Here is a 26,014-nt window from a genome sequence, read left to right on the forward strand (position 1 = left end):
GTATCCTGAATGCTAAAAATTTTGTAGATTATTTAGAAAATTTTCTTATAAAAATGATTCCTTGAACATTATAATCATAATGTAATTCAGTAAACAGATTTTGTTACTGTGGCCCAAAGGCACATGAAATGGACTAAAAATGAAATGCATCAAATGCTAGGTATGTTTTACAAGAAATACTGAGTGTAATCAGAGTGTTTCTTCATATGAACTTCCTTCAAAACTTTCTAAGGGTTTTTCACTTCTCTTAGTGGTGCGTCTTGAGGTTATCACCAAACAGGTCAAGCTGCATAGACTATCACCTGAATAGTACCTTGCAGGCCATAGCAAAGTGGTCCAAAGTTGAGCGTTTTGTTGTGAAGTAGGTGCCTGTGAGTAATCAGCCTGCAGATAAGTTGTTTCTTTTAAGGCTTCTCTCTGCTCTTTAGGCACTGTAGGTATGGAAACAAGGAAGTGTGTACTAGCTACAACTGAATCTACACAGCCAGAAGAGATGCAGAAAAGGTCACATCTGAAAGTGAGCCATGGCAAGGATGATATCTTATGTGGGAGTCTGGTACAGACACCAGGGATGAACCTGAGACCTTTGCAAATTAGACAGATAAAGATCACAGGGCAATCTTTGGGTCAGCCATAGCTGTATATATAGACATACTGCCTCAGACTAGGACCCTGGAGCTCTGGTAGTAATGCACATTAAATGAAAGGGAATTTAAAAAACCCCATCACAGAAGACCCAAAGCTCACAGTAACATGCAAACAGGCTTTCAACATTCATATATTCAATTTGTGCCTGCCCTTACCACCACTGGAGATGTAAAATAGCTGGTTAGAATGTAAAGCAGCTAATTGATCATATACATTACAAGTACAAGGCATTTATGTTTCCAAAGTAGCCGTATGTGTAAAACAGGTCCGCGTGCTGTGTCATACATGTCCTTTCTGAACGTCCTGAAAACTCTGCCCACTTAGTAGTCTTTCAATTTTTCAAGAAAAGGATTAAAAATCCAGATTTTGTTACTCTTCAGTTGCAATTACCACTTGGTATTATTTATTTTAGATGACAGTGTAAGTCTTTGACTGTAATCCAAGATGCAGCAATGATCTAAAATATTTAACATACTCTGTAGATACTTGTTCCATAAACTCCAAGCCCTGAAAAGCAGGGATTGTGTCTTCACTGTGTACATAACACACTTCAAAGAAAATAGGCCCAGGTGAAATCTACATTTGAAGTTCAGCCATGATGGTAAAAGGGGAAAATGAGGAAGAATCCCATAGGTAAATATGCCAAACGAGATCCACCCTTTTGGACACGCCAGGAGGAGCTGCGCTGAGCTTGTCTCAGCTAGAAGTCACTCTTAGACTTTGCATAGCTTACAGGTGGAGTCATGGCTTAGTAGTTTCAGTCTGTTTTGCCCTAGATGTTGTTGTGTTTTGTGCAGAGTGCATCGCTTTACCAGCAAGACGGCTGGGGGTCCCTTCCCCTATGGATCCCTTTCTCTTACATGCTCGCCTTCCATGCCCCCTTAGTTCACTTCAGAGTTGTGTCCATGAGCACCTATACAAACTGGTATAGAACAGAACAATCAATCTGGTTGTACTGCTTCGGGATTCAATCACTTTCTCTGTTTTGCTTATTCGCCTTTCCTCTGTTTGGAATTTTCACATCATTTAACATAAGCTGTTCTTGAAGAATTCTGGTTCAAAGAAAGGAGAAACTCTTTATATGGATGTTAAGATTCATTGGGTTGAATGTGGAAATAGGGATCAGAGTAATTTATTTTCAGAGCACACCTGTAGTGCAATAAAATAATTCGCATAGAGTGCACTATACAGTGTTCAAGGTTCAAGGATTTGCAAATATGTTTTTCTGTAATGCTGGATTTGCTCCACAGGCAGGCCATGGCTCCTTGCTCTCTCCATTACCACTGTTTACTCAGAGTGGTCAGGCGGTCATGGAAAAGAAGAGCAGAGCAAATGACCTGCTACTGCCAAGTTGCTGGGTTGTGGCTCAGCCAAAGCTCCTTCAGACTCCAGTGAGAGGTTTTACTTAGAGAGGCCTTCAGAGTTTGGTCTTAGAATACCAGCTGATAAAACAAATGTTGGTGAAAGTTTCTTTTTTTATTATTTTAAATGCATTAATACCTTCTAATAGGATTCTTTCTAGAAAGTATTTTGCTGAACACCAGTTCACAAGTATATTTAACAGTGCTGTCTGAGTAAAATGTCATTTGCATAGTGTTATAACTCCAGAGATGGCAGCTTTTTGGGGGAACAGAATAGGATTGTGCATACAGACACCTGCCATGCACAGACATAGACGTGTGTGTGTGTATGTCTGTAAAAAATACATGTGATTATATACTCAAATGATATTTCATCTGTGCTTTCATTTATAATGTACCATGTCATAGTAGAGGGACAAATCCCGAGATTTTTTATGTTATTTTCAAAAATATCAGCTCAGCTAGAATCCCTTTTAATATGGTTTCCAGAGGAAACGAGGCTTTTGTGGTAATTCTGTGTTTTGGCTTTTACATTTGGCCTGTAATAATCTTCTAGTTTCATCGCCAATTTTAATTAAATTTGATATGGGGGTAGAAGTTCCAGAGATACAAAGTTTTTTACAGGATTAATGAAAACTGGCTGCCAAGTACAGAAGGAAAATCCATTAATACTCGATCTGAAAGAAAGAGTGACGCTTGAGCTCACTGCTTTGAGACAATGAGATATTATGAATGCCCCAACCGTGGGAAAAACTTCAATCAGCACTCACATTTTACTAGACACTAGAGAATCCAACCACAAGATACACATTCATAGGAAACCAGGCTTCATTAGTTCCACAATTCACTTTGATACATGGAATATAATTAAAAGAAAACTGAACATCTTATGTGTCCTTCTCCTTGAGGTTTCACACCCTTTAACCAGGTTTGTCTGTACACCAGGGAGATTTGAGCATTTGGCCCTGGACTAAAGAGGAACATGCTGCTTCCAATTTCCTGACTCAAAATCTTTTCAATTATGGGATAAGCATAAATCTTCCATGAATTTTTAGCAAAGAAAGGCATATGCAGGATGACATGAGGAAAATCCCAGTTTAGTTTTCATACAGAAAATATTGTTGAGCACAATGCTGTATGCTTCCAAGAAAAGGTGTGGAAGTTGTTAGTAGGACTTTATAATCCTCCTGAACAAAGTGCTAGAATGATTTCCAAATAAGGAACACCCTTGCATTAAGATAAAGGAGATGACCTGAAAATTTTCAAGACATCAAAAAACCTGTTCCTTGAGTAATATGTAGAACTTTGGCAAAGTTTAGGTTAAAGCTGAATCCAGTCCTCCTTCTGTGATTAATATCATATTGTAAATTCTCCCTCTTAGGGACAATTGTTCCTACAGGTGATACTGGAAATTAATTAAGTTATTGAGGTTGAGATTATTTATTTAGCTTCCAAAACCAGGATGATTGATTGATTGATTAAATTGTAGAACAAGTTTCATGGACATTATTTGAAAATAATATTAGTGTTGTTCAGGGATAAGGTGAAGAGCAACTGTCTGCTAGACTGTGACAGGGAGAGGATGTTTTAAAGGAAAATAACTAAATTCCAGATTTTGGGAAGAGGCTGCCAGAGCTCTTCTTTTCAGATCTCTAATGTGCATTGGTTTTAGTTACTGCTGGGATGGAAAAACTATGCAAGAGACATGATGTTGGTTTTTTTAACTATCCATAGCTTCCGTTGCCGAATCAAAGTGTCATAGGATCTTTTGGTTTGGAAATTCACCTGATTAATTATGAAAAAGAAAAAAATAATTTAATTTTCAGGACATAATGACACAGAAATAATTTCAGTTCACATGCACATGTTTTCCCTGAGGTACTTGTAAGCCTTTAGCACAAGTTATGAAATCTGTGTAGAATTCCAGAAACTACAGAAGTTGCGGAATACAAAACCACATAACACAGTACTTTTAATTCTGAGATAGCTTCTGTAAATGTAACATCAGATCAATACATTTAAGTTATGAGGTGCACATGAAGTGCATATGATAATTTTTTAAAAAGAAGTGAATTCAGCAAACTAAGCTTCTAAGTGTGTTCTCCTAATCCTCAAGTTTTATCGTTTTCCCAGAATAGCTGGTATTCTACCTCAACTGTTTTGATGCTGTAATAAGGTCTTTTTCATTAATATTTCATTCATTCATACCTAATTGCCTTAAATGATTTAAACCAAATTTAAAGAAATAAATGGATACATCATCAACCTGTACAACCTTGGAAGTGTATGCATTGACTGTCAAACATACATTACTGCTTAAAAGTTCTTACACATCAAGTATTTAACTTAATATACATTATAGGCTGGACATGTTTATGATCATGAGATTGAATTAAAATGCTTCCTCACGCCTTCTCATTCTCACTACTAAGTCAATTGGCCCTTTTCACAGGGCTAAAAAATGTCTTCTAAACTGACTGATGTGATAGTTATCTTTTATTTGGCTAGAATGGGACAAGAAGTATCTCTCTCAGTTGTTAATGTTTTATAATCCCATATACCTACTATGAGAAATTAAATCCTCCTTGATAGTGGTCACTAAATCACAGATTGGCTAGAAAAAAAATGGAAAGTGACTGCCAAATCATCCATGGCTTGATTTTGCCATTCAGTATAGACACCAAAAGAGAAAAAAAAAAAAAAGAAAAAAAGGAAAAAAAAAGAAAAAAGAAGCCTAAACTAGTTTATAATGTAAAATACCATTCCCTGTGAAAAACTTCTTTAAACTTCCTAAGGCTTTGACTTTTTAAGCAATTGTCAGTAACCTCTCCCTCTCCCTTTCCCTCTCTAAATACATAGGAGGGCAGAGGGGTGGGGGGGGCGGGGGGGGGTAAGAAATAGATACCTGTAAATTTTAAGTTACATGATTTATTTTAAATGTCACAGAAAAACACCAATACAGGTAATTTTCAGACTGCTCCTTTAAAACCAAGGCTGTAAGTGTTTCTATTGACTCCTTCTCTTTTACCAAAAAGGGTGCTGGCTTGACCTTGTAGGGGATAGAGACATGCTCTCACTGGATGTTTTTTCACTGGCCTCAGTGGATAAACAGCCAAGACCAGTGACTTTACCCTTCACAAGTCCATTTTGTATTTCATAACCTTTTTAATTCTAGGGTGAAGTCTAGTTGCATGCACATGCCATCCTGATGTCTAATGTTTTGTTTTTACAGACTTTGCGTCTTCAATATTTTTGAACAGGGGTTTGGTTTTCTTTTTTTTTTCCCCTGTGTATATAAGAATTACAATCCAAAGCCTTTGTAGCGTTTAACAAATTACTTTCCCAATCTTCTCAATATCTTTGGTTATAATGTATATTTTTAAACTTTACAACTTCATGCCGCTGAAAGATAATGTAAAACATCAAGAATACCCATCACTGGGGAATTTTGCATACGTTCATTGGAATGATTAAGCATGGGATAAATGTTAACATTTTTCTAGAATGTCATACAAATAGGGGTTTTTTAAGTATAAAAAAGTAAAGCATAATTTTACTCATGGTACTAATGCTAAGATAGATGGAATGGAAAGCTTTCTTAAAAGAGGGAATGCTGTCTTGAGGGTGTGTCATTCCAAAATACTGATTCTAGTACAACATCAGCTGTCTCATTTACAAGATCTTTGGCCATCTGATTTTTTTTGGTGGGTTGAAAGGTATGATCTGTGATATTTGTTACCAAGAAGTGTTATAGACACTGCTGACACAGATCAGATAAGAAACTGGGTCAGCTGACAAGATATTCCCTGTAAGGCTACCTCCCTGTAACATTCTGTGTCTCCTTCTGTTTGAGGGATTTTCTGAGCATGGCTTGTAGTCTACTGTACAGTTTCATTTGCAATTATTGGAAAGTTCTTTCTCTCTCTTAAAAAAAAAAAAGGAGGAAGAATATGTTTAAATCACATTTCTCTTTAAAGCAGGGAAAAAAAAGTAAAACTATTTAGTATTTCATTTCTCAAAGCTTGGCAGTTTTCATGTATTGCTCTGTCAGGAGCCTTGTCTTTTCATTTGGCTTCTTTTCTGATTACAGATTATTCATTTATGGATGGGCAGCTGTAGAAACTTGCTTCTTGCGTATGCAAATTAATCATGGTAATGTTTATCATAAGGAGATTTTGTGGCAGTGGAAAAGGGTTTGTGTCAACATGTTCTTGATTTCAGTTGTATCTTCGTCTACAGATGGAATTGGCCTCCTTGCTTTACCTTCAGTGGATTTTTTTTTTTTTTTGCCATTTACCTCTTGGACTAGACACTGCTCACTAAGCAAGCTGTTTGATTCACTTACAGATCATGATTTTGGAAGGAGCTGGCAGGATGAGTATCAATTCCAGCAGCAATCTACTCCACCAGCAGCCTTCCTGGACAGACGGATATTCCACATGCAATGGTAGGAGGAATTCAGCTGCTCTGAGCCGTATTCTTTTTTGGGAGGCTGTGGGAAAGGGGCTACTACACCTTTAAGCATGTATGAATATTATTTTTCAGTAGTACTAATTTACTAGAGTTTCACTTCTAGTAGGAAAAATTTTCATTCGCTACTTCATTTTTAAAAAGCTGAACTTGCAAAAGGGACCAGTTTATTGTTGATTTCCTTACTAGTTCTCTTTCTTAAAATTTAACGGTGTTGAAAGTGCCAGCAATTCTCTCTTCTCAGTCCAGAATTCTTTCTCTCTTACCTTTACCCGTTGTGCCTCCTCTGAACCAACATTACTGTTTAATGCTAATCAACCCTCTGGCTTTCCAGGGGAATAGTATTTTTGCTCCTTTGCTGTATTTGCTTTTTCAGCTCAAATTTCTAGATAGCTTTCTAATTAGACTGGCATTAGATAACTTGTGGCTTGTGATATTTTCTCTTTTTTTCTTCTTACTGTTTTGTGATTATGTATCTGTGTAGATAAAAATTTATTCATATATATTCTGTCAGTATGAAAAATACTTATAAACCTTTATCTCTACAGATGCTTGACATAATTTTAGAATTCTTTTCATTATTCAGTGGATAGGTAGAACTTAAAATCTAAGCAGACAATCACATGCTGCTCTTGTCCTTCTGATCCAAATAATACTACAACAAAAATTACAGTTAAAGTTCCCACTTAATGAAATGTTTATCCTTTTTTATGTGTAATTTCTAAACACATAGGAATACAACACCATGTGCTTAATAAATGTACCTGTCTGTCTGTAACAGTCCCATACAGAAAAAAAGTAATATCTGAGTTTCACTCTTCCACAGGATTTCATGGAGGGAAATGGTGGGGGTCTATATGAAATTTGCAGGGTAAAAATCCTCAGGATTCACTTATGCATCAGAGGGATGGGAAGTTCAAAGCTCAGACCAGACTGTGCTGTAATTCACCACTTCACTTACTTTACCCAAGCTACTTTCTCCTCTCACTAAAGAATCTTTGCTAACATTAGGATTCTAGTGGCCTTTGAAATCATTTTACTCTTCTGAAGTGATAAGAATACACATCAACCTCCTTTTCAGGGGATATTTGACAGCGCCAGCAAACTTTTTTTCACTGACATACTACACTTTTGAATAATTTTCACACTCATTCCCCAAATCCTTCAACGGGAGGATGAGGAACAGTCCTGCAAACTCTGTAAGTTACTTACACAAGTCTTGTTGGCTAATATTGATAAAAGAAGCTAAATAACTGGGGATTGTTTTTGTGTTACCTGGAAACAGTGTCCTGTACCTCAGCTGAGGAGACCTGAGGTCTAGTACACCTGAGTTAAGGTGATTTCCTAAAAAGTGCCATTTCTGGTACTTGTGGTCCTCTGGCAATATCCACTGTTGTCAGTATTTCTCACTGTGTGGTTAATTTTTTTCTAGAGACTGGAAACAGACTGGTGCCATATCCTGGAGTGGGGTCACTGCAGAGCTAGGCCATCGCAGTCTCTCCTCCTTTAATCTCTTATTCCCTCAGCCTTAAACCTTTCTTGCACTTGTGAACATTTTATCTCATCATCACCTCTGTCTGGCATAGTCCATTTTCCTCCTTTCCCAGGGAATAAATTGCACTGAACTCTGTGAGGACAGACCAAAGCAATCCTGCCTTTGCTCTTATCTTACATAATGATCCCATCCCATGTACAATTTCTTCCATTTGCACATGCAAACTATTGTCGTGCAATGACATAAAACTGAGAGCAGTTTGAGATTGCCAAGAAAAGACTCAGACATTCTAACAAGAAAATTAGGCAGCTTCCATAACTAAAAATGAGTTTTGCAACTACATTCAGAAACCACTGTTCATGACTACAGCAATAATCTGCACCATCAGAATGCCAACTCTGTCATGAAACCATGGCCCACACTGACAAGCTTTTACGTGGAGCAGTATGAGAGTGCTTTTAACCTTCCTTTTTCTAACTCCACGATTCATACTTAGCCCTTACTAAGTTCTTATTCAAATAAAGTTTCCACGTCTTCTTGTGAGAGTTTTGCAAGGCTTATCCATCATTTTCTGATGCCTTCTCAGAGAATTTTGGTGCATTTAGCCAACATTAATAAGGTAATTCTTGCAAATCAATCAGCTGAGAGGTGTGTAATGGAATAATGTCCAATTTTTAGATGGAAAACTGAGGACAAAATCCCCACAATATCTTCTCGAGACAGCAATAGTTACTGAGCCAATGTTAAGGACTGAGAAAAGTGTCTAGATCTGTAGACTTCCAAGATGCGCAGTTTGGCTATAGATCTTACTGTTGATGACTATTATGCTATCAGAGACAGTAAATATTTTTTTTTTTCTTTTCCAGTATCCAGTAGCTTCTATGGAACCCAGTGGCATGAAATACACCCGCAGTACTGGACTAAGTTTCAAGTCTGGGAGTGGCTGCAGCACCTCCTTGATACGAACCAACTGGATGCCAACTGCATACCTTTCCAGGAGTTTGACATCAATGGGGAACATCTGTGTAGTATGAGCCTGCAGGAATTCACCCAGGCAGCTGGGACAGCAGGACAACTGCTTTACAGCAACCTCCAGCACCTAAAATGGAACGGTAAATATTAGACAGAGACACATGTACAGTGGTCTGAATTCTGAGTTCTTCAGAAGTCATTTACCTTCCCCGTAAAGAAGCCTGCCTAGCAGATTACATTTGCTATCTTTGCTATTCTGCTCATAGCTCATTTACTGTATTGCTAAATTTCTTGGCTATGACTTAAGGGAGAAATCTGAAGGATGAAGAGGAGAGGGAATGTTTCCCGCTCCAAAATCAGCCCTCTGGCTCAGGTGTAGAAGTTGCTGCTTGGAGCTAATCCATTTGATTCCTCTGCACTCATTCTCATACCTCCTGTCTGCCAATTTGCTTTCTTGCAGGTCAGTGTGGAAGTGACATGTACCAATCTCATAATGTCATTGTGAAGACAGAGCAAACAGGTGAGTAGCAGTTGGGTAAATTGTCTTTTGCAAAAGGGGGAGCCCTCTTCAAGGGTGACAAATCGAAGTAACATTAAATAAAATGGAAAATGTATAATGCAGAATTAAAGAAGCAATAGAAACGCCAGTCAGTGCCTACTTCTTAGTAGGCACTAGTTTCAGGTAATACCACATGTATGTGGCTACTTTTGCATTTCCTCAGCAATATCAGCAGTCTACACTGATGTTCAGAGTTGGAATAGTCTGAGGTGCTCTATGGAGGCAGCTTTCTGGAGGACTTCATTCTATGCTTCATTCAGCAGATTTCAAAACAATTATTTTAACAATATGCTCCCATAAAAAAAAAAACGAAGAAAGAAAGGAAGAAAAAATATTTTGTTGTGAAGTGCTGTTAATGTTTGAAACATCAGGAGATTTCCAAAAAAAAAAAAACAGCTTGGAAAGAAAACAAAATGTTACATTTTAGTTTCTTCACAGGTTTCAATGAAACTGAAATTCAGGCAGTAGTTTGGTTTGATCAAATCTGCATTTTTGCTGTTGCAGTTCTTTTTCCAAATGTGTTTATAGCTAGATCCCTTTCCTCCCAGGGCTTTGTTTAACTGAGAAAAGAACTTCAGCTTGATTCAACCGTCCTTTTCAGGCACAATTATTTCCCTTGTTCCTTTGCCAGATCACGCCTGTCCATATCCACACACTCTCTATCCCACTAGTCCCAGCCTCTTTATATGTAGGTGTGCCCATGAGCCACGTTTCAATATCTGCTGGCAGAACAAATACAGATCTGTTGCATGTGGCGTCTCCTACAAATACTGTCAGCATATTTATCCACCTAACCTGTTGGAGCCCACCCTCTCCTGCCAGGAATATTCCCCACATTCTCCTTGCAGCAGGCAAGGATTGCAATCTGCAACCCACTCCTGGCCTGTGCCTGCGTGGTATGGGAGATGTGCATGAGGCAGCCTTGCTGCTTTCCATAGAGGTAACTCCAGTATCCTTTAAGTCCTGATTTATGAGATCCTGCTATAATATTATTTCCTCCTCCTACCAGAGATGAGAGCAAAGCACCTAAGATGCACATCTTTGGAAGGACTGACTGATGGATGGTTCTCCTGGATGTGCTGAATCAGGACATCCAGGTGTGGCTCTGGTGGTGCCAACCACAGCCAGTGTGAGTGGGTTAAGTTTCTTCATGTGAGGAAGCAGGACTTGTGGATTAGGGCTGCTGGGAAAGTTACTTCTTGAGAGGCAACAGGGACAGGGCTGGTAGTTTTGAGGGGAAGCCCTGCTCCCTCCAGCAAACCATCACAGCTGCAAAGACATGGGTACTGAAAAAGGCCAAAATGGGCAGGTGAATGCTGTCCCCATGTTCTGGCTGGGTAAGGCCTGTTTTCAGAGGCAACATTAGGCAGATCAGGCGTCCAAGCAAGCAAAGGGTGTGTGCTATTGTAGGAACGCAAGCTTTGGGTGCCCAAACATGCAGCTATTAGTTAGCATGCCTGCTAAATTCCTTTGTCATAAGTGGTAACTTGGCCAAACATGATTATTTAGCTGTAACTCATTTTAGGGTTTTTGATTTCATTTATATGAACATTAAAAAAATTAGGTCTAACCTAGATTTGAACTGTGTATCTCATCCCTTCTGACCTGGTTTCAAAAGAAAAAGATTTTTAAGGCTTCTGACTTTAAAAATGCACTGTGAAGGAAGTAATTTCCAGATCAGTGTACAGATCATAAAGGCAATACTTCTGTTCTGCTTATATTGATCCATATGACCAGAAGGTCACTAAAAATTATTCCTCTTTAATCATGAGGGTGATTTTTAGGTTCAGGATGGGGACTTAGTGTGCTTGGAATAAAATGGCCCTTCATCTAGGACTAGGCTTTGATGTTTCTCACTATGTGCTTAAACATGAAGCTGTGTTTCAGAGAGGACTTTCGAGTTCTACCATTATAGAAATAAATACTCATCATAAGCATCCTTCTGTTTTACTAGATATTTGAGAACACTTTCATCTCTGTGGCTCCAACGCACTGTCATAATCATCAGGGGCTGAGAATTCAGGACGGAGTGGGTAGAATTAGAGTTGATCTGGCATAGGAAGCCTCCTCCAAGGCCAGGCATAAATGATATACTACTCAGGAAAAGGAAGAGCATACTACATTATTTCTAAAAGTCAGGGCTTTGTGTAAATACATTTGCCTGAATATGCAAAATTCCATGCATAATTTGAGTGAAAGGAAATAATTTTGTACATACCCCTTCACTTCTTGGTTCCCTTGACAGCTTTTTATTTTTTCCTCTTTTTTTTCCTTTTTTTTTAAAATTTTTAATTTTTTTTGGTCACATTTTAAATTCTTTCAGTGCTCAGTATTTACCTTTGGGCTAAAAAATGTACCTTCAGTGATCCAATTTTTCTTTTGGTCCTTCAGATCCATCATTAATGGTGTCCTGGAAAGAAGAGAATTATCTTTATGACAGTGGCTATGGTAGCACAGTAGGTAACTAACATCACAGTACTTCATGCATTCTGAGATGGCTTTATTGTTGTCTGAGGCTATTAGTTTAAACGTCTTCTTTTTAATTCCCAGAGTTATTGGACAGTAAAACATTCTGTCGTGCTCAGATTTCCATGATGACACCTAGTCACCAATCTTCTGGTAAGAAACTTGTAATTATATTTTTAATTGTTTGTCACTTGTCCCAGAGCTACCGACACGTAATAGTCTCTGTGGTCTTCTGTTGTAGGATTGCATCTGAGCCTCCAGTAATTTTAAACTAAGCAATGATGATTCTGACAGGTTTATTAGCTGCCATTATTACAATAGCTTTCTTTAAAGAAATGCTTCTGTCTTCTCTCTGTCAAGAGAAAGATGATCAAATCATCTGTAATCTCCACATATCTTTTCAAGCGACTGAGTCAAAGGGGTAAACATTAGCGTCAGAGAGACGAGACATTCCAGCCACACCACGCTTTTCAGTGGAGCAGCACACGGGGCCAGCCCGCGGTGCCCATCCTCCGCAGAGCCGGCTCATGCTGACCGGGGCGCTGCGCTTGGGGCCAGCCTCGGGCCGAGCTGCCGAGCACACACCGAGCCCTGTGCCCAAACGTGCCGGCACAAGGGCTTCCTCCTGCAGCCTCTCTCCGCCAACACTGGGGCGCTCACTGAACCCCCTCCCTCCCGTGAGGGAGAGTTCCGACCCGCCTGCCGAAGGGCAGGAGGCAGGGGCACATGGCCGTGGTGGCCGGGCACAGCGCGGGCAGCGCTCGCACCGCGGGTCGCGCCTGTGGGAGGCCCCGCCGGCCTGTCCCGGGCCGCGGCCCCTCACGGAGCCGGGAGGGAGCCAGGCACCGGGAAAGAGGAAAGCAGAGATGGCAGCGGGGCGAGACAGCGGGGAGGGAGAGGAGGGATCTTTCTAGGAGGCCATTCGGCCGAGCCGTGAGGGAGAAAGCAGGGAAGGATGAGGAAGGAGGATGGGGAAGGAGAGAGAGCACGCTGCTGTGGATGCAGCCTTGCGCTGGGGGCAGCCCAGTGCCTGTGCAGCCGCTGTGCCTGCCGTGCCCTGCTCCTCCAGCCTCCCGAGCTGGATCGGCCAAGTGACATGCAGTTTAAACTAATGCAGAAAAAAAAAACAACAAACCAAACAAAAAAAAGAAAACACAAACAAACAAACAAAAAAACCCCAAAACAAAACAAACAAACAAAAAACCCAAACAAACAAACAAACAAACAAAAAAAAAACCACAAGAGAAAGAGAGAAAACTTGACAAGAAGAAAACCACCGAACCTTAAAAAACCCCAACCAACCACTCTGTTTGCTTTCTCCATCACCCCCACCCACTCTCACAAGATGTCTACCAGGATTTCAGGATTTCAGGGCTCTCTGACAGGGCTGGGGACCTGTCCAGATCCTGGCACGGTGTGTTTATCTGCTGACTGCTTAAGCCTAGAGCTAGGGTGGCACGCCAAGGGCACAGCCTCCTGTAAAAACTAAATTTGTATATCCCGTAAAAAAATGGCTCATTCCTGAATCATATGCAAATAATGTGTAACCTTTTGTCAAAAGTTTTGCAAGACAGCTTTGTTGAAACTGCATCATAACTCTTTTCATCTGTCAGGCCCCAGCCTCCTAACATGGCATGTTTGAAACCAGTCTCCACGTAGGAGCTGTGGCAGAGCAGGAGGCTATTTACACAGCTGAAATCCAGAATAAATCACTGGCTAGGCAGAAGGCAACTGAACTTCCAAGAATACATTTCCAGCTAAGTGGAGCGTAATAAACATTTGCAAGCAAATTGTGGGATTTTAAAATGAGAAGGATTTATATGAGGGCAAATAAAGAAGTGGGTCCTGCAGTTGTTACCTGGAGTTCCCACCGGCTTTAATATGAGGAATCATAATCTAAGGAAAGGCAGTGATATAAGCCTCATTTTACTTCCCCCACACCACACCCCCCTCCAAGATGAGTGAGGTTCAGGCTAGTTCCTGCTCTTTGAGAGTGGGAAGGCAAAATGACTCAGAGCACTTTTGCTGCTTGGGGGTCAAGGACAGTAATTTATCAGACTTAGAATAGCAGAGGTTAGGCTTAACCCCACGGTCTTGTTCAGTTTATGTTTCCAGTTATGTATGAATAAAGCAAGTGTGTGAATAACTTTGCATCTACCTTTTCACATGCAGTTATTGCAGTAGCTTGTGCAAATCTGACAAGTTTCTATGCAAATAAATATTTCCTGTGAGTCATTTTCCCATGCAAATGCCTGGTTTCCATGAAAAGTATGATAATTGTGCATTCATAGAAGCTGGGAAAACATGCGTGGGACCTTAAGCTTTGCTTTATGGGATTCAGGGACAAGGTATGCTGAAAAGCAAACAAAGAAGGGGCTCCCTCTCAGGTCTATCCCACAGATTTTGTGAGACTTAGAGATATCAGATGAAAGCTATTCATTAAGTAGAAGAGCAGAGCCAGGCTGCGGTGGTTTGGGGATGGGAGGGTTGAACGTGCAGACTGCGAGGTAGGTTACAGTCATGAATAGGCAGAACTTCTTTTTTTTTTTCATTTCTGAAGAAATGCTTGTGCCAGAAACCCTATTCCTTCTCTGTCTGGCTGCAGGTGATAAAGTACCATTGATGAGAAATGGCTTGTTCCTATGGCTCTGAGCCACAGGAAAATATATGCTTGTCCTGCTGCCAAAAACTCCTACCAGTGCAGCCCCTTTCCCCCACCCTGCCCCCCTAGACAACAGCATTTTGCCAGTTCATTATGTTTTAGTCAGGTAGGTGTTCTGTGCACTGGTACCAGCACATACATTTCCCATTAGATCATCTCTTCAGAAGCAAATAAGCCCCCAAAGATACATGCTTCAGCAAAGACTAAGATAATGGGACAATTCAGGATTCCATTTACAGATGTGATCATCCTATTTTTCTCTCTCTCACACACAACACGAGATGAGCTATTTGCTAATCAAATCTAGCTTTCAAAAGCCGTATGTTTACCTCTGCATTCGTTCTTTATTCATCAATGGTCTCTTTGAGAAGTGTGCTGATTAACATATAGTACAGAAAACAAAACTCTCCCTCCTCACTTAGATTACCTTCCGAAAAGTGATTATCTTTAGAAGAGATATTTGTTCTTTTTTGTGGTTTTATTTCTTTCAACCTGCTAGTCAATGGAAAGCCTTTAATCAAATTTACAAATAGGCTTAATTTTCCTTCTCTGCAGACTCTTCAGATGCAAAAAAATCGCAAGATCATACCCCAAAGTCCCACACCAAGAAGCACAGTAAGTCAACATCCATGCTTATAATGGTCGGTTAGTTGATTGAAGGAAAAGAAACAAATGAAAATCAGATCTTATTTGGGAGGGAAGAGGAAGCATTTTGAGCGCAAAACTCATTAAATTAAATTATTGTGATTGAATTCTGAAAGAATCTGACTCTCTAGTACTGCTTGTTTACATCATTCTTGGACTCAATATTGTTAAACTTTTCAAATTGTTTTTATCAGTGAGGGCCTATGGGGAAGCAACCAGAAACCAGCTTCCTGTGCCCTTTTGAGCTGGGCTGATGGATTGGAGTAAAGGAATGATGAGGAAGACTCAGGATTAAATCAGGAGGGCCTGTGCGTGGGCACAGTCATGCTCATGCCTGTGCCTGCCAGGTGCAGCACACACCACAGACCCTGCTCAGCATCTCTGTGCAGAACTTCTCACGCACGACATCACAAGCAAGCACCTGTGCCTCAGTCTTGCCACCTTCTTAGCCCCTGATATGACAGTCATTTTCCTCCCCTCACCTACATCTTCTGCTAGTTTTTATTCAACCTGACTCTGAAGACAGGATACCATAATTGTGATTTCTGTACATAGCTCTATAATGTACTTTACAGAGATTTTTTTCTAATGCTGAAAATATCCTATGTCTTTACTATCTTATTTAATTCCCCGATTATAATAGGAAAGCTTAGTATTGGTCTTTCATTGCATTTTGTGGTACTTGGATTCATCCTGTTTCAATATGGCCTCCAGATTATGTGTCTTCCTAACTCTTCTAACTCTTGTTCTGTCACTTTGCCCCAGCAGAACTCCTGAACTTTATATCTGTACACAGATATCAGGGTCCCCACCAGATACTTTTGTGTGTGTGTGTATAAAAAGGTTGTTCATGAAAGAATTAGACAGAACTGGTCTGAAGAAAGACCGGTGAAGAGCTGAGGTCTGTCAGCTTGTTCAGCTAGGAGAAGATGATAGGACATGTGATAGGACATGAGGAAATGGAGTGAAGGTGTGCCAGGAAAAGTTTAAACTGCAGAATAGAGAAAGTTCTTCACCCAGAGAGTGGTCAGGCACTGGAACAGGCTCCCCAGGAAAGCGGTCACAGCACCAAGCTTGACAGCATTCAATCAGTGTCTGGACAATGCTCTCAGTCATGTGGTTTCATTCTAGGATGTCCTGAAGGGAGTAAGACTTGATGATTTTTATAGGTCCTTTCCAACTTGAGGTACTCTCTGATTCTAACCTCTCAGTCACAGCCTGGGCATACAAAACAGGTCACACTGGCAGTTTGGTCTAATCCCCTTCATTTCCAGTTTCTTCAGTATTGCTCCATATCATGACCATAAGTTAATGATGTCCAGATAGGCTAGGTCCACCATATTTTAATGGATCCAGAAAACAATTATAATAATAAAGAAAATTATTTTATTAGTTGACTGAAATCTAATTCTACTTACACTGCACTGTATATAATTTTCAAGTTACCTTCACATATTTGATTAGCTTGTTTCCTTCTTAATTTGGTCTAATTGCATACTTTTGAAGTCAGACCAAAGGACTGCCTTCTTTCTGGCTCACCTTGTCACTGTGTTTCTTATTCTTCATTTGTAAACTACTTCATCTGACTTGATAGACTTTTTTTTTCTTTTCTGGACTTTCTGGTGCTATCTTTGCTGTAACTTTGCGATGTATCTGTGCTTACACTGAGAGCTTGGACTTGGAGATCTGTTTTTGTCTTTCTCCTGTTGAACTTGGAGATCTGTTTTTGTTTTTTCTACACCATTGTCAAACTTTTTGATTTCCTTTTTACATACAATTTTGCCTGGCCAGTTTTCCAGTTTTGTCACTGTCCTTCTATCCACTCTACGCCTTCTTACTTACTCATTCATGCAGAATGGCAGTTCACCTCCTGTGCCTTCTGTCTGTCTTTTAAATGCATGGAGGTTCAGTGCCTGCTCCACGTTATTCTGGGCTGTTTCATGTGCCATGCAATAATATCAGGTTACATGCTGTGCTATAGACAGGGATCAGATGAGGGGAAGGCTTAAACGTGTTCTCTTTAGGGCAGAAATAGTGCCAAAGGCAGAAGACAGCAGTGGGTGGTTTGGACTCTGTTTCCCCTGGTTGCTGGGCTCCTACCTGCCTGCCAGAGGGCTCAGACTGCCTGAGGCCAACGCTTGCCTGCAGTCAAAAGGCTGCCAGTGTTTTTCACCTGTGTATCTCTGAGGTTGGTGGTCCTGTGTTCCAGAAAGTATGGCCTGAGTGTTCACCCTTTGTAGATGATATAAAAATTGCAAGCATAGCCCAGAGAACTCTTGAGACACTCCCTCCTGCTCTCTTCATTTTTCAGACCCTCGAGGAACTCATCTTTGGGAATTTATTAGAGATATTCTTCTCAATCCTGAGAAAAACCCAGGATTAATCAAGTGGGAAGACCGGTCAGAAGGTGTCTTCAGATTTTTAAAATCTGAAGCTGTGGCTCAGCTGTGGGGAAAGAAGAAAAACAACAGCAGCATGACTTATGAGAAACTCAGCCGGGCTATGAGGTGAGCTCGTTGTTGCTGAGGAAGACTGTGGCACATACACAGACCAACTGGATGAAGAATTTGTTTTTAAAAATTATTTGCAAATAGCAGCAGTTGTTTTCTATGACTGTCTCTCACACTAGTTTTGAGATTGTAGCATTATGTTATTTTCTTCTCCTGTTTCTGTAGATTATATGATATATTTAATAAAAAAAATGTTTATATATATGTCTAAATTCTGTTTTGCTCCATCCAAACAACCAATATAGGAAGCGAATATCATTGCAGAAAGCCCAGAATGTTTAAAAGGCCCAGTAATGGCTGGAGACCTTGTTATTTCCAACAGGATTCAGAAACTAGGCATACCCCACATCCATTGTCTTAAAACAGGTGTTAGGATTTTCTTTCCTATTTGATTTAACATTTTGAGACTTTTTCCATAATAACTGAAAATTCAAAATGTATTTTTTAAAGGGCATTGTGGTTCTTTGCTGGTCTGATTTTCAGATCCTGGCTTATCTGGAAGAAAGCCCCGTAAGAGAAATCTCGTAAGAGTGTGTGATAAATCTAGCAATATGCTTTGATCTGAAACACAGTGAAATTCAAACTCAGAAGCTAGTTAATCTAAAGGAAAAAGAAAATGTCCATTTTTCCTTCTCTGTCATTCAATTATAATGATCTTACCTATTTTTTATATATATATATATATATGTATATATATGTATCAATAGAAAAATGAAGACTTTTTAAGCTAGCTAAAGGATTGCCTAGTTGGCAGTGACCTTTTAGGACCATAGGTGAATTTACTCTTATAACTTTTTCTGTTTTTATTTTAACAGATACTATTACAAAAGAGAAATCCTTGAGCGTGTGGATGGTCGGAGATTAGTATATAAATTTGGAAAGAATGCCCGTGGTTGGAGAGAAAATGAAAATTAAATATATCAAGAAATTACATTTAAAACACATGGATGTAAATATTCAAAGACTATTTTCTTATATTTATGTACCAAACTGGGGTGAAAAAACAATTCTACTTCTGTCGGGAAGAAAGAACATTATCATTATTGGTGTTAAAATTATTTTATTTGAAGTATGTCCTGTATGGGGAAAAAATGTACACAGTTTTCTGTGATATAAGTTAACATTATAGAATTATGATTATTTTTCCCTTCTTGTGAAGTTTTCCTCTTTTTTTTTAATTCATACAGGCATAATGTGATTTATGAGTCATGTAAAGAAAGGGAAGGAGCTAAATATTAGGGCATTTAGGGAGTATGATAATCCACTTTGGAAGGCAACAAAAAGTGGAGGAAACAGTAAAGCATCACTGAGCCAAGTAGCCTTCTTCCATAGTCAGATGGTTTATAGCTTTCCTTGGCCAATACCACTTGTTCCTTCCCTCCTCTGATTTCTGAGTGTTTTAATACTTTGCTGGCTTTCAGCTGCTTTTTTTGCATTAGACAGTGGGTTCCTCTTCAGCTGGCTTATCCCAGCCACAAGAACAGTGGCTCTGCAAGGTCAGCATTTGTTTGGAGAACCCATGCTACCTCCACCACTGAGACCTTCTTTTGTGGGCTGACATTTAGGACCAGATCTTACCTGATATTCTGTGTCTTCCCTCGCCTCCAAAGAGCATTCAGCTCACCCCAGGAAAAAAGGCTGGTTTTTGTTAACTAATATCTTTGGGGTGAGCTGCTGGAAGAGCTTCGGTCTTGGGGACCAAAAGCTGTTGAAGGAAGACTGTTTTCTGACTGGGCAAACTTATTAAAAGGCACTGGTTTCCCAGTAGGAATGTTAATAATCTTCTCACCCTCTTGCACTTCTAATTAAAGCTTTTAAATCTGTGCCATATGGAGCAGTGAGGAGGTGGGCAAGCAGAACGTTTATTAATCCCTTGGCATGAGGAAGCCATCTCCCAAATTGCTTCAAGTTGTGTGGTCCTCCTGGAAGGTCAAGTCTCACTTGGACAGACATTTTCAAAAGACCTTTGAGAAATGCAAAGCTAAAGTGTATGTAAAGTACTAGTTCCTTTTTCTTTCCTCAAATCTGACTCTATACTGTACTTGTATTTGTCAGTTGTGCTTGAGACTCTTAGTTGGAGAAAAACCTCATCAACGTAAAGACATTGAGCTTTTAAGGACATCCATATCTGTGTCAGTATTTTGGGTTCACCTCTAGCAGCGCTATACAGACACTGAGCACTCATCGGCAGCTTTTCCTTTCTCCAACTCACAGATGCTTTGTGCCAGCACTGAGCATATGCAGAATGTAGGGGAATAAAAACTAGAGGAGGCAGCACTTCACCAGGTCACTGAGTATGTGAGATGTGGGAGTTGAGAAACAGGATTTTCTCGGTGATGTTAACAGAGGTGAGACCAACATCAATTTCAAATCACTTTTTCAGGGATGGGGAATTTAGAAAACAGTAACAGGGACTGAGAAGTCCAAGATTAAAAAAGAAAATAAAAAAAAAGGGAAATTAAGCATATTAAATTTATACAATATCTGTTTCCCGAGGCATCCCCTGGGTTTGAATCCATATTAGCTTGAAATATAGGAAGATACAGCTGCAAGTTGCAGGATACTCCATTTTTGTTTGTCTTAAAAGGAAATGGAGATGAAACCAAGGGACAACAGAAGTATCAATATGAAGGGTATGAAATGTACTTAGCAACAATTTGTAGGCAAACATGAGAGCCTAACTTGTTATCTACACATGTAGGGCATGTTAAACAATAACATCACCTCCTACACTGTGTATGCCAGAGCTGTCACCATCAATTACCCATACATGACAATTTTTACTTTTCATAACCTGGGTGGAGAGAGCTTCATCTTATTTACAAATCAAATAATAAGCCTGTGTACTTCAAAGCATTTTTTTCTCTCATTCTATCTCTCTTTGGTGGTTTTTTTTTGACTGTTAGCGCTAGCCTTGCTTGCTTTTGGCAACTCAGTAATTTCCTTTTTTTAGCTGAATTTGCTACATTTCATTTCCTTTACCATTATTTTGTAGTTCATATAACAAGAGTCAGACAACCAGATGAGAAGAGCACTCTCACTTTGCTCCCAAGACCATTTCTTCCCCCTACCTGATGGTTACGTGTAGCCCTTCGCTCTATGCTCTTCACACCACCTCCACACCTTGGGTGAAAATCTGAGATCAGAGGTACCATCACAAATCTGCAATGTAGCTATACCCTATCTCAGGTTAACATATATCTTATAGCAATGTATTGTAATACTTCATTAATTTGCTTTCTACCTGATCTCTCACAAAATTTCTTAGGAGGTAACATGAACGTGTGATATATGTGTGTCACCACTTGGTTGCTGAGCAGCAGCTAAATCTGCTTTTAAAAGTTTTGAAAGATAAAACTTTATTTAGAAGCATACTGTATAAATTGAGAGAGTGATTTATGTTGGGGTGCAGTATAAATGGTCTTCCACATCTTTTAGGACGTGGAAATCATACAAGTTTCTGTTTCCACCCTGAAGAACTTTGCAGCGTAGTAGGTACTTGCCATTCAGCATTACAATAGCACGAAGTTGGAAGAGAAGCCAGCCAACATTTACTCTGTTTTACAAATATATTAACCTTTGCCTGAGACAAACACAAAGGACTGTTTAAAACTACAGTTCTTGCCAAGGATAGATGCAACCAACCAAAGAGTCTTTTTACCACACCTAAGCAAACGGAGAAAATGAAGAGATGAATTTTTATGTAAATTGCTATTTAAACAAAAAGCATTTCTGATTGCTCTTTTATTTTGTATTTCAGAGGCTGAGCAATCATATTTTTAGATGTATCCTTTAAGTTAGAAGCTGCTGAACTGGTAGCACCATGTGTATAGATTTTTGTTGTACCATAATTTTTCATATGTATAAAGCTCTAGATAGGAAAGTATATTGTATTTATACAGTTACATGCAAATCACAATGTCAAAGGGTTGGCATGAGCACTCTCAATATTTTCTGCACAGAGTTAGAGCAACTTGCTCTAAAAACTTCCTGAGAAATTGTATGTAGGCTGTTGAACTACATAGACATTAAAATGTTTCGTTACATTTTCATCTTTCTTTCTGCAGCACATTGCATAATTCCTGCTTGCTTCTCACAGCATCGTCTTCAATGTCTGCGTGTGGAAACAAATCCAAGTTAGATATTTCACTATGCCACTGTAAATCTCAGCTTGGAGACAATGTATTCACAAAATGGTTCTAAAGACTGTTTCTATTTTTGTGAATATGATATAAATTCAAATAAAACACTCATGAAAAAAATAATTTGATTAATGTTTATTTCCCTTTTCTATGCCTTATGATTGGAAGTGACTAATGTGAATTCTTTCAGTACTGAAGAATATTTCAATACTGATGCTTTCAGCAATTAATACAGCAAAGGACTGCTGTAACTACAGCAAAATCCAAAAGCTTGAATTTACTAATATGTTGAATACCTGATCCCTATTGTGAAGATGCTGGGTTTCTGAACCAGTTTTATGTTTCACAGGCCTCAGTGAAATAATGGATCGTGTCAACACAGCTAGATTGCCTTTCTTGTTTGGCTGCTAAACTTAACAAAGGCCTTACTTCAGCACTGATTTAACTTCAAGCTATTTTGAAGTGTGTGCAAGGGCTAGGCTGATTAAGGATGCCATTACTCACAGTGAGCATTTCCTTTACTGAATCAAAGCAGCCAAAACAATGAAATCCCGTCCTTTGCGTTATTTTTCCATCTAAGTGATGGCTACAAAAAGGGGACATCTTTCCTGTTTTACTCTGCAGCTTGAGGTAAAAAAGTGAAAGCGCCTACATTAAAAGCAAGTCAAGGCAGACTCCTGTGGCATTTGCAGTCTGGGGGCTGTGGCTGTGCCAGCTGGGTGCCAGGGTGCTGTGTGTGGCCTGTGAGGGGCCACCCTGTAGCCCCTGTGGTGCCCTGCTGGGTGTCCCGGGCTGGCTGCACGAGGTGATGCAGAGAGAGAGCTGACACAGAGAGCTGAGCCTGATGCTGTGCCAGCACATCTGGAGCTGGGCTGGAATCTCGGTCAGGAGCTTCACTGGAACAGGACGAGTCACACCATCACGCTCTGCAATCTGCAACTGTGCATAATTTTAAGCAAGTGAGTGGTTCCTCCACCTTCAAAATGATGCACTTGGGTGTTTGAGGATGGTGGCTCTGGAAGTGTTCAGTTTATGTTGAGTCAGCCTGTATTTGAACCTGTAATTTCAAAGGGGCTCCAATATTATGTCCACATAAATAGGAGAATGGGTTTGAATTTTGAACACAGGTACAAACCCAATGTTTAGCGTGTAAAATCAGCGTCCCAAAAGAGTGGTCATAGTTTGAGAGCTTGGGAGTCCCAAGATGAGTTTCAAAAGGAATTTGAAGTTCAGACTGAGATTTTAAAAAGCACAGCTGGTTTTCTAGTAAATGGTTGGGGCTTTGTTTCAAACAAGCTGAGGTCAATCTTTGAGACAAACACAGATGAGAATATTGCTTGGAAACATGCAAATAAGTGCACTCTTAAGAAATTCTCACCACCCCCCCCCCAAAAAAAAAAAAAAACTAAAACCAAAATAAAAACAAAACAACAACCCAACCCAAAACTCTTCTTTGCTTGTCACTTAAAATCAAGGAAAACTTGAGCTTTCCACTGCATTTTAAGGCCACATGAAATTAAAATTCAAGGCAAAATTCAGTTTACAAATCCTATGTAAATTGGGAATAAATAAGAGGAGTGGTGTAAATAGAGTCTACATCTTAGTGTGATATAAATTTGGGTGCATGTCTGCATCAAGGATAAGTGAGAATTGCTGCAGGTAAGTGAAATCTGGTACTAAGAACAAAAAAAAAAAAGGTGATTAAGAGTTACCAATACTAAAACTTCCAATAAGGTAGGTTATCTATCTGGATTTTTGCTATTTTCTCCCTTGTTGATGAAGCTTTTCACAATGCAATCTAAGTCCTAAACTGTGTGGAAGCCAAGAATTTTCCCCAGATATTTAGTTCCTTCAGTCACATGAGTGTTATAGAAAATAATAGGGAAAGAAACAAAGCAGGAAGAAGAGACTGAGTCGATGACCAGGTTTTAAGGTACAAAAAGTTCTGTGTGGAAATACAAAGGCTGTATGTGCAAAAAATTTAATAACATCCAAGTCAGTCTATTTATAGTCTTTCCATCAGAGGTTGGTTGCAAAAATTAAACATAAATTAGTGTTTACAAGTTTAATTATAACTTTTAGAAGAACAAGAAATTATAGCAATACTCCTGTGTGTACTGCATCACCTTGTGTACCTAAAAAAATTTAATTATGAAAAATGACTGAAGCATTATTTCTGCTGAAGAATTTCTCCCCCCCTGTATTCAGCATGGTGTGACACCCTCTTTGCTTTCATCTTGGTTTGAAATTCAACAATAAGATTCAATCTCAACACTGTGAATGAAGGAGATGGATGATCTGTATTGTTGCAGAAGGTATTTCAAAGCATAAAGACAAACTGTAGCTTCTTCTTCCTAAAGTTTTGGTTCATTATTTAGCATTTATACTGTCTCTGGGAACAAGATGAGAAGTTGGGCATTAATACCAGTGTTAGTGAAACGTCTTGTGAATTTTGCAGAGGAGCCTCCCCATCTCTCTGTAAGAGTGCTGAAGAGACCTTCTGAGCATGACGATTGTGAAAGCCTCCATCTTATACCTGAGTATGTTGAGAGGCTGAATACAACACCTTAAAAAAATGCTTTCTAAATCTCCAGCCTGTGCTTTGAAAGCTTTGGACAATAATGCAGCCTTCAGCATTGTGTGGCAAGGGGATTGTTGTACTTCACAGCTCACTAGAGAACGGTGTGTGCTGAAGACTTTTAAGAATGCATCCCAAATGCTTTTGTGAGTGCTGCAGAAAGGTCAGAGGATTACTGGCGCTGTAGGTGATGCTCCCAAGAGGATGCTAAGACACACCTGCCAGCTGGAGATACTGAATTGGTCTAGGAGAGAGGACTATCCCTTCAAGTCTTGCTAGTTTTGCTCTCTATTTGTCAGTTTCTCTCTCCAGTTTTTTCTTACATCCCCTTTTCCCAAGTGGTGTGGTTGTAACATCACTGGCTGTACCCATGGGATCTGCTCTTTCCCTGGAAGGGGATGTAAAGTGTTTGTCTTCTGAGTCGGCTTCCATGGGCTAAGACCAAAACCTTTGGCTCCAGTTCACATCTTTATAGGCTGTTAATTTGCCGGGATGAGGAAATTCAGATGTGCAACCCAAATCTGTAACCAGGGGCTGTCTTAGGGAGCCACTGAAGTTTGGAGAGGATGGAGGCTCACACCACAGCTCTGACCTTGCCCAGCCTCCTGTGGACTATGGTGCTTCTCAGCACAGTCATCCCATGAAGCCTTTGCCCAAACACTGACAGAAGGAGAAACAGCATTCACCACCAAATAATCACAGGCTGGCATCTTATGCTGTCTAAGATCCTTGTATTTTCAAAGAAGGCTTAAATAGACAGACAATTAATTAAAAAAAAAATAAGAGGAGAGATCGCGTTAATTTCCTCCTGTTCATAGCAGATAGAATCGTAATGTCTCAGGTAATTAGCTTTGCCTGACATGATGATCACTCGTTTTAAGAGTATATAAAATCTATGAGTTGTGATGTGAGGCAACCTGCAACTCTCCATGCATCCTTCTAGAATTCCTTCTGTACTCTTGTATCTCTCTCTAAATCGTACCTCCTCTCCTGGGGAAAGGCTCACCAGAGCTTATCAGATTCAATTACTGCTGTTTCATATCAATGTTCTCATGTGAAATCAGAATACAAATAAGCCAAGACTACCTCCATATCCCCAAACAATTACAAATGTCGATGATTCACCAGTTATTCATGCCAAACCAATATTTTTCAGTATTTTATAGTTCATGAGTGAAACATTTCAGCATGTTCAGACTGAAATCACTGGCATGCTAGGAGGCATTTCATGGAGAAGGACACTTTGTGGGGACACATGGCATACCCAGAGCTGTCATGCAAATCTGACATGTGTCTTGTGGACACTTTTTACTTTTCCAGTAATTTTGAGGTGAAGGGTTAATAAAAGTTATATTTACTTTCAAGAAAGTTTAGAGTTAGATGATAAAGTTAATCCAGTTTTTTACTTTGCTGCCACTGTAGAACACTCACATGCTTTGCCATCCTACTTCCCCAGACTTTTAATCTGATGTAATTTTTAAATACACATGCAATGAAAAATTATGT

General features: G+C 39.6%; 1 protein-coding gene across 2 annotated transcripts; it reads left to right on the forward strand.

Annotated features, from left to right (window-relative positions):
• Positions 1-5,651: 5,651 nt before the first annotated feature.
• Positions 5,652-18,703, forward strand: EHF (ETS homologous factor). Of its 2 annotated transcripts, XM_062494566.1 has the most exons (8): positions 5,652-6,456; positions 8,841-9,086; positions 9,407-9,466; positions 11,897-11,965; positions 12,056-12,124; positions 15,189-15,248; positions 17,590-17,785; positions 18,604-18,703. In XM_062494566.1, the coding sequence occupies exons 1-8, from the start codon at positions 6,360-6,362 to the stop codon at positions 18,701-18,703; spliced, it is 897 nt and encodes a 298-aa protein (XP_062350550.1). In that variant the 5' UTR covers positions 5,652-6,359. The 2 variants fall into 2 exon arrangements, with proteins under 2 accessions (XP_062350550.1, XP_062350552.1); XM_062494568.1 differs by lacking the exon at positions 12,056-12,124.
• Positions 18,704-26,014: the final 7,311 nt, after the last annotated feature.

Source organism: Cinclus cinclus, chromosome 6 (genome assembly GCF_963662255.1).
Source record: "Cinclus cinclus chromosome 6, bCinCin1.1, whole genome shotgun sequence".
Taxonomy (NCBI): domain Eukaryota; kingdom Metazoa; phylum Chordata; class Aves; order Passeriformes; family Cinclidae; genus Cinclus; species Cinclus cinclus.